The sequence below is a fragment of the Bufo gargarizans genome, chromosome 3 (genome assembly GCF_014858855.1).
Source record: "Bufo gargarizans isolate SCDJY-AF-19 chromosome 3, ASM1485885v1, whole genome shotgun sequence".
Taxonomy (NCBI): domain Eukaryota; kingdom Metazoa; phylum Chordata; class Amphibia; order Anura; family Bufonidae; genus Bufo; species Bufo gargarizans.
In genome coordinates, this window is record NC_058082.1 from 190,535,150 (window position 1) to 190,543,870 (window position 8,721).

At 45.2% G+C, this 8,721-nt stretch overlaps 1 protein-coding gene across 1 annotated transcript in view; it reads right to left on the reverse strand.

Moving 5' to 3' along the window:
• The window catches only part of ANKRD10 (ankyrin repeat domain 10), a 44,604-nt gene extending 36,087 nt beyond the window's left edge, over nt 1-8,517 (reverse strand). Inside the window, exons 1-3 of the mRNA XM_044283894.1 lie at nt 8,242-8,517; nt 3,461-3,613; nt 1,842-1,933 (exon numbers count right to left, since the gene is read on the reverse strand). Coding sequence (XP_044139829.1) covers nt 1,842-1,933; nt 3,461-3,613; nt 8,242-8,442 — 446 coding nt within the window. The 5' untranslated portion in view covers nt 8,443-8,517. The remainder of the gene's footprint in view (nt 1-1,841; nt 1,934-3,460; nt 3,614-8,241) is intronic.
• Nucleotides 8,518-8,721: the final 204 nt, after the last annotated feature.

An 8,721-nucleotide genomic window follows, 5' to 3' on the forward strand; every position in this document is an offset into this window, starting at 1 on the left:
CTATCTATATATCCATCTATCACAGTATATAAAGGAGGGGAATTAAAGTCTATGGAAGAGTTATTATGGAATTTAGAAGCGGATAGTTGAAAATATCTAAAGAAACTCTCCCTATCTGCAATCTTTAAAGGAATTAAAAATTAAGAAGATGATGGTATTATGTTCACATGAATTGATGAATTTTATTTTTTGGTGGAGAGGTAATTATAGATTTGTTTCAATTTTATATAAAAAAATTAAGGGATAGAATTAATAAATAAAACCACAGAAATAAGATAATAATGCACTTAGTAAAGTAGATGCAAGCATTATATATGGACAAAGTCCTCACTCTGATATGATAATATCTGAGACACTTAGCCAATATGTTTTGATCAAAACACATCTGAGCCCGCCTACCAAGCGCCAAGGTGGTCTCAGGTCAGGCGGGTCCTACGCTAAACCTACCTAAGCCATTGGGCTTCCATGTTCAGGAGCGCAGACAGTGCTTGCTCCTCCTCCCATTGGTTGCTTGATGCACATGGAGGTGACTAGGAGCAGCACACCATATGTGCGGCGTCTGCGCTCCTGAACATAGAAGCACAATGGCTTAGGTAGGTTTAGCGTAGGACCCGCCTGACCTGAGACCACCTTGGCGCTTGGTAGGCGGGCTCAGATGTGTTTTGATCAAAACATATTGGCTAAGTGTCTCAGATATTATCATATCAGAGTGAGGACTTTGTCCATATATAGTGCTTGCATCTACTTTACTAAGAGCATTATTATCTTATTTCTGTGATTTTCTTCAATAATATGGCCAGGGACATCCGCACATTTGTATATCATATAGTGCAGGATGTTTTTCATCTTAGTGTTTTTGTGATTTTTTTTTGTCTATATAATTAATAAGGAGGTGAGCTGTAAGAGTAAGACTGCATGGGAAATCCTTTTTTTTGGCTCGCCTATTGGTGGCCAGAAGATGGATGAGAACTGATGTACCTACTGTGAAGGAGTGGATAAATATGATGAACTTGTACAGATCCATTGAGAAAGCAGGTTATATTAGGAAAAACAAAATTCATAACAGGTTATGGAGGAAATGGGAGACTTTTACTGACAAATCTACCTGCTGATTAAGTAAAGATAATTTTTTTCTTACTCTAAGGTGGGGGGTGGTGTTAGGATGGTCGGTAGGGGTATATGTATAAAATATTTATGCATTTTTATTTTCTTTTATGATGTTTTAATGTATGTACATACAAAAAAAAAAAAAAAAATGTACATAAAACAGCCCCCATTGTCTGATAGGCGCAGGTCCCACCTCTAGGGCCCACACCTACATCGAGAACAGATCCCTGAAACTTGTTGAGGACACACTGCACAAGCGAAGCTGTCCTCCATTCATTTCTATGGGGCCGCCAAAAATAGCCTAGCGCTGGCTGAGCCGAGCGGTAAGCATGGTGCGCTCCCATTCACCTCCATGGGGAGAGTGTGATTAGTGGTGGCCGGACCGGGGAAAACTCAGGGCCCTCCGGCCACCACCTTTTCCGCTCCGTTCTCAGTGCAGGTGCGGGTCCCAGAAGTGGGACCCGCATCTATCAGCCAATGGGGGTATATCCTAGAGATATACTCCCATTGTCTGAGATGGGGATACCCCATTTAACTTGTTTCTAAATGTAATTTGTGCGAGTTAATATAAAGCACCATGCACTATTTGGTCAGTAATGTGTAGAAATAACACAAGCCCAAGCTTGGGCTCCACATGAATCTACTCATTTATTGATAGAGAATGTCTATGTGTAGTACTTGATTGGCCTTAAAATATGAAAATGCATTAGAAATCAAAATAAAAAGGCACATACTTTATTTGGGCTCCATTGGATACAAGGGCCTTAAGGCAGTCCATACTACCAGCCCTTGCAGCTTTGTGGACAGGGGTCTCACCCACATAGTCCTAAAAAACAAGAAAAAATATAAGTGAATAAATAAATAAAGTAAACATCAGAATAATTGTTTGTTTTTCTAAAACTATACTGACTAGTTCCAAAACAGCAGGGAGAATCTATGAAGCCCTGTAAGCTGTTTCTGGAGTAAAAAAAAAAAAAAGAAAAAAGTTTTGAGGAACGCTATCTGATCGGCAGGGGCCCGACAACCCCTTTGATTAGCTGTTTCTGAGTAGCTCCTGGCACTGTACTACCCAACTCCATCCATTTTGTAGTGGATGGGGCTGGTAACTGCAGCGCTGCCCACACTGGAATCCGTGGCAGTTGTCGATCAGAAGGGGCTGCAGAAAGTGGGGGTAAGTTCACACTTCCGTTAAATGGATCCAGCAGGCTATTCTGATAGAGAGCAGCCTACCGGAGTTCACCAGAGCCGACCTAGCCAGATACTGACGTTCACTATAATGGGAACCGTTCATTTTCCGGCAAAAGTGCTGGTTTTCGGACGGATTCCTGCAGGATACCATTAAAGTCAAAGGGATCCGGCAGTATCCAGTTAGGCTGGATCTGGTGCACTCTGGCAGGCTGTTCTCTGACAGAGCCGTTAGATGCAAGTGTGAACCACCCATTAGGGAAGGTTTTTTTCCACAGTTTTAGCAGCATCCCGGCAGGTTAGATCTATAACATAACTAACAACCCCTGCAAGCATATAGGGCACGTAATACAAATGCCTGATCGGTTCAGGTCCTCCACTGTCACCCTTGTGTATCTAGAGAATGGAGATCTAGTAAACCTCCTTAAAGAGGTTCTGCACTTTGCTTAAACTGATAATCTATACTCTGAATAGATCATCAGCACCTGATCGGCAGGGGTCCGACACCCAGGACCCCCGCCAATCAGCTGTTTGAGAGGGCAGCGGTGCTCCAGCAGCACCACGGCCTTCTCACTGTTTACCACCAGCCCACTGACGTCACGACTAGCATCAACTGGCCTGGGCGGGGCTAAGCTCCATTCAAGTAAACAGAGCTTAGCCCCGCCCAGGCCAGTGATACTAGCTGTGATGTCACTGGGCCGGCGGTAAACAGCTTATCGGCGGGAGTCCCGGGTGTCAGACCACTGCCGATCAGATGATCTATCAAGAGGATAGATCATCAGTTAAAACAAACTGTAGAACCCCTTTAAGTGTGAACTGTTCCCAACTCTCCCAAATGGCCAGACTTGAGCTCGAATTACAGCTGCAGTTTTTTATTTTTAGCCAAAGCCAGGAGTGCATCCAAAAACAAGAAGATAAGTATAAAGGAACAATGACTGCTTTGCTTAAACTATGAAAAACTCACAAAAACTGACTGCAAGTGTGAACATTCCTTTACAGCTGACTACATAGGACTATAACCGACATTCATTAGCAGTCTACATGATCGTGGTACACGGAGGATTTAGGCACTTTTTGTCACTGCACATTTAATTAAAAAAAATAAGAAGACTGGGAGAAAACCATTTCTGGATAATTATCCAACATCCATTGCTGATCTCTTGGTTACCTGTTTATTTACATGGGCACCTGCTTGAATTAGCCATACCAGGCAGTGTGGATGTCCCCCAAACGCAGCAATGTGAGCTGGAGTTTGAGCAAAACGAGTTGTGCTGGCATTAACAGAACAACCTGCTCCTACCAACTGTACCAGGCACTCCAACTGTGAAGATAAGGCAGAAACGCCAGCAATTAATACACAGAAATGATAGAGTCAATACAAGTGCACCTTAAAACCTACAATTTCAAGTGACGTCTGTGAGCTGGTGGCAGGTAAATGAATGAGACAGCCCTCTGCCAGTTAAGGGGTATTCTAGTTAGGCCTCTTGCACGCAAACTTTCCCCGTTTACGTTCCATCTTTGCGTTCCGTATACGGAACTATTCATTTCAACGTATCCGCAAAAAAACTGAAAGTACCCCGTATGCCTTCCGCATTTCTGTTCCGTTCAAATATAGAACATGTCCTATTATTGTCAGTATAACGGACAAGGATAGTATTGTTCTATCAGGGGCAAGCTGTTCCGTTCTGTATTTTTTGCGGATCGCAAAATACTGAAAAAGCCATACGGTTGTGTGCAAGAGGCCTTAGATTGTTATCCTCTAACCACAGGATAAAGGAAGAACTATTAGATCTGTGGGGGTCCCACCACTGATCACAAGAACAGGGGACGCATACCCCCTGAAATAAATGGAGCTGCTAGTCGCACATGCCAGTGTCCGCTCTATTCATTTCAATGGGAATTCTGGAAATAGCCAAGTACAGCGCTCCACTATCTCCAGAACGCCCATAGAAATGAATGGAGCGGCCTCATGCATGCCCAACTAGCTGCTCTGTTCATTTCAGGGCGGCTGCAGGGCCCCAGTTTTCGTGAATGGTGGGGGTCCCAGTGGTAGGGATAACTTAATCTAACCAAAATACCACTTTAAAAAGGAGTTTGTTTTAAAATATTGATGACCTATCAAGAGACTCAGGATAGGACATCAATAACAGATCGCTGGGGTCCAACTACCGGCACCCCAGTCAGCTGTATGAGGACACCAGGTTCATTGGTCACATGGCTAGATGCCACTCAGTCCCATTTAAGTGAAAAGGCCTGGCATAGCCGTAATTAAACGGACTGCGCCAATCTTGTTAGGGCTCAGTCAGACGGCCATAAGTATTTTGCGCAACACACTGAGCCAGCACTGTATAGAAATGCCCATGCACACTCTCTCTATAATATATATATATATATATATATATATATATATATATATATATTTATTATCTGCGGAACAGAACTATGTGTGCCGTCTGCATCTTTTGCCACCCTATTGAAACCAATGGGTCTGCGGAATGGATACGGACCCATACATACAGCGGTCTGAATGAGCCCTTAAACCGAGAGGAGACTGGCCTCTTCAAACAACTGACCAGCAGGGGTGCCAGGTGTAGGACCCCAACGTTCATATATAATACCTGGAAACCCATTTGAATAGCCTGGTTTCGGAGATTTCGCTCACAGGATATCAAAAATGTCTTCATGAAACCCATTTCCTAACCTTTGTTTCCAGATAACTGATAGAAGATTTGTAAAGAGATTTTTACCAATCATGGCAGCGATAGAGGTACCTCCAAATTTTAGGTCAGAGATCTCCAAGCTAAAATTTACAGGAAGAAGGATCCCATCACAGCACTTCTGTAACCTCCATCAGCCCCTAGCTGTAGGAGAAAGGTGGGATTACATGGAGCCCATTCACATGAGTAGGTAAAGAGACAGCACAAGTCACATGGAGTCTGCCGGCAGCTAATCAACCCAGGGAGCGCTCTTCTGGAACCAGACGCAAACCCGAAAGGCAGGATTCCAACCTGTCGCCTGCTGAATGGTCTAACCTCCCAACAATCACATTAAAGCTGGAAAACATTCCCGAAAAAGGTCACTTCTTTATTGCAGATTTGTAATGTGTGCCAGCAAGATCTACTTCAGACACACGACTCAGGTGACGGCATGTTTAACCCCTTAGTGACTTGAATTCATTTGAGCCTTAAGGACCAGTAATATTTTCCCCCTCTGTGTTCCAGCAGTAATTTTTTTTATGTTGCAGTTTTTTACTAACGATTTTGGGGTAGGTATAGTTTATTAAATAACCTACTAGTATTTTAATTTTAGAGGGAAAAATTAAACAGCAATTTTAAAAGGGTTTTCCGGGATTTTTATACTGATGACCTCAGGATACATCATCATCATTATCTGATCGGTTAGCGTCCTACACCCAGGACCCCCGCCAATCATCTGTGTTGAGGAAGCAGCGAAGCTCCTGCGCCTTCTCGCAGCTTACCAATCACAGCGCCGTACATTGTATAGTGGCTGTGCTTGGTATTGCAGCTCTGAGCTGCGCCTAGGCCACGTGAAAGATGATCATGTCACTGGCCTAGGAAAAGCAGACAGAAGGCGTGTGAGCGCCGGTGCCTACTCAAACAGTTGACCAACAGGGGCCCTGGGTGACCCCCACCGATCAGATACTGATGACCTATCCAGAGGATAGGTCATCAGTAAAAAAATAAAAATTTGTGGAATTTATTTACCGGGTTACATATCTCGGGATTGGTAGCTAGAGGTATGGGCCTGGTCTTGTTTTAAAGCCGACAGTCCAAGCTTTCAAACAATGCCCGAATCACAGCATTATCTCCACTGCCTCGGAAGATATAGCCATTAGTCTCACGGCCTTCACTCCAAACTCGATTTCTAACAGATACGGGCACAGATATAATCCTTTTTACCAATGTTTAGGATTGCACCGCCAGGGAACGCCCACTCAAGAGCAGTGTTAGCCATGCCCATTTTAGACCCAGGACAGCCCTGGCAAACTCAGGACAGTTGGCAACTATGCAAATATGGATCACAAAACTAAGTGAAACGTTGCAACTAGTGTTGAGCGAACTTGTGTTTTACGTTCAGTGTCTAAAGTTTGGGTTATCGAAGAATCGACGGACCATAACGGAATTTAGAATCCATAACGGGATTATTCGATAACACGAACTTTAGAGGCCGAACTTAAAGGGAGTCTGTCATCAGCATTTCACGTTTGTAACCCTTCCCATAGCTTTCTAGCATGCTTACAGTTAATAGAAACATTACCTTTAGCATCAATCCTGGACTTATAAACCCGTCAAAAACATCATTGTAACATATGCAAATGAGGACTTGCAAATGCCCAGGGCGCGGCGTTACCCTTGTAGGTGCCCTGCTAGCTCAGCCTTTTCTTCGCCCCTTCCTTCCCTCTGCCTGCCCATCCTTTCCCTCTGACCACCTATCTACTAACTTGTAGTTTCGCCGAGATCCCGCGCCTGCGCACTCAGTCCGTCGGCGCATATGATGCCCATTCCTTGTACGGCATCACAGTAATTAATGCTAATGTGCCGGCGCATGCGAATTAATTACAAGGAATGGGCATCGCAGTGCAAATGACAAAGCTGAGGCGATACGCGCGTCGGGGTCTTTTGCCTGTCCTGTACCTGTTGTCTCTGCCCTCCATCATGTCTCATGGTATGCTATGATTTTCCATCGGATATCCACAAATGAGTTTTGTTCACAGCCTTTATTTGAAGGTCTGGTGCATGGGGTCTCATTTACTTTGAGGATCCCATATGGACATCATCTTATGTCTATATTTCCACTTGTGAAACATCAGGATCCAGCACTTGAGACTCATCCTGCAGCTATGCACTAAGGTGATGATCACAGCTATTATTATTTTTTAGTGGTATGTATTTTATACCCCTCCTTTTTTCTGTGAATCACCATACGGCATACTTTATACATACCTTACATGTGTTCCAGAGACACCGGCCGGGGGACTGCGGCATCCGGGGTTTTCTGCTGACTTCAAACCTTTTTTGTTATCTTAAATATCCCAATAATTATGAATTGTTTACCATTATGAAATAAAATATATTGGGCATTCATTTGTTGTTTGTTAGACAACATTTTAGGTTTATATAGCTGTTTTCTTGTTTGCCCTAGATCACGGCATTATAAGTGAGGCTTTTTTCTTGTTTGGTTCTATGTGAAATGCTGATGACAGACTCCCTATAAGACACAAGTTCGCTCAACACTAGTTGCCACCTATTTGGATCTCATGCCACAGTCATTTATCTGTGTGATCTACACATACTAAAGATTAGACATTTATGGACTATTCCTGCTGCATATGACGTCGGAGTTACCCTTTAGCTGAGAAGGAACAGATAGTTTCCTTTTCTCTGCACAGCCCTTCACATTAGCAGCTACCAGGAGTGTGCCCATTTTTCGGCATACCCTAACCATATGGCATCAGTGTCCCAGATGGGAACACCCCTGAAGCATACACCCTCTAATAAACTTGGCACAGGTCGAGCAGCAGTGAGGCACACTGTCCTCAGCACAACCTGCGACTGTCTTGTGCTCATACTGTACATTGATTACTTTTTTCTCTCAGAATCAATGTCCAGCCCATGTGAATAGACATGGAGCCCCGGACCGCTGTGGAGAAGCAGACACTAGACCGCAGCGTTTCCCGCCCGTGTGTAGTCAGACCTCCCACCTTTGTTCTCTAGTACTGGAAGCCCCTCCCTCCTCTGGCAGCCGCCACGCCCACTCCCCGCCCCCTTTTCTTTGTCTCTGGTCCCTTCACTTGTCATCCCGCCTCCATACAGAACGGGAAGGAGCTGGAGAAAATGGCGCTCTCTCCTCCCACTTTCCATCGCCTCAGTGATTGTCCCGCTCTACGCCAGGACACACAGCCACCCCTCCCCCCTTCCTAAACGTCACCTTCCCGAAGTGAGCGGCCCAATGTATCGGAGTCCAGCCGTAGCACGAGTCTTCCTTCCCGAGCTGCTGCGCGGTGGGGCCTTGAAGCAGAGACTGAAGGCAGCCGAGGTCTCCATCCCTGCAGGCCCGGTGTAGGGGAAAGCGGAGGTTCAGCAGCTCCTCGCTGGAGAAGCCGGGCTCCGAGCACACCGACATCATCATTCTGAGAGCAAGCACCAGAGCGCACGCAGCCAAACACACACACACACACCGGGGCTGGGGGAGGAGCAATGCATAGCCCCGCCCACTACTAACTCACTGCCGGGGCGGGCGCACGGTGGCATGGCACTGTGTACACGCACCGCATAGCCACGCCCAGTATGGTCATGTGACCAGTCCTAGCCATCGTTATACTGGAGTACGTTATAAAGAAGTACTATAGGAGGGAAAACGCATGTCATTGTCACAATAGCTTCCATTCCATGCGGTTTCCGGATGGAA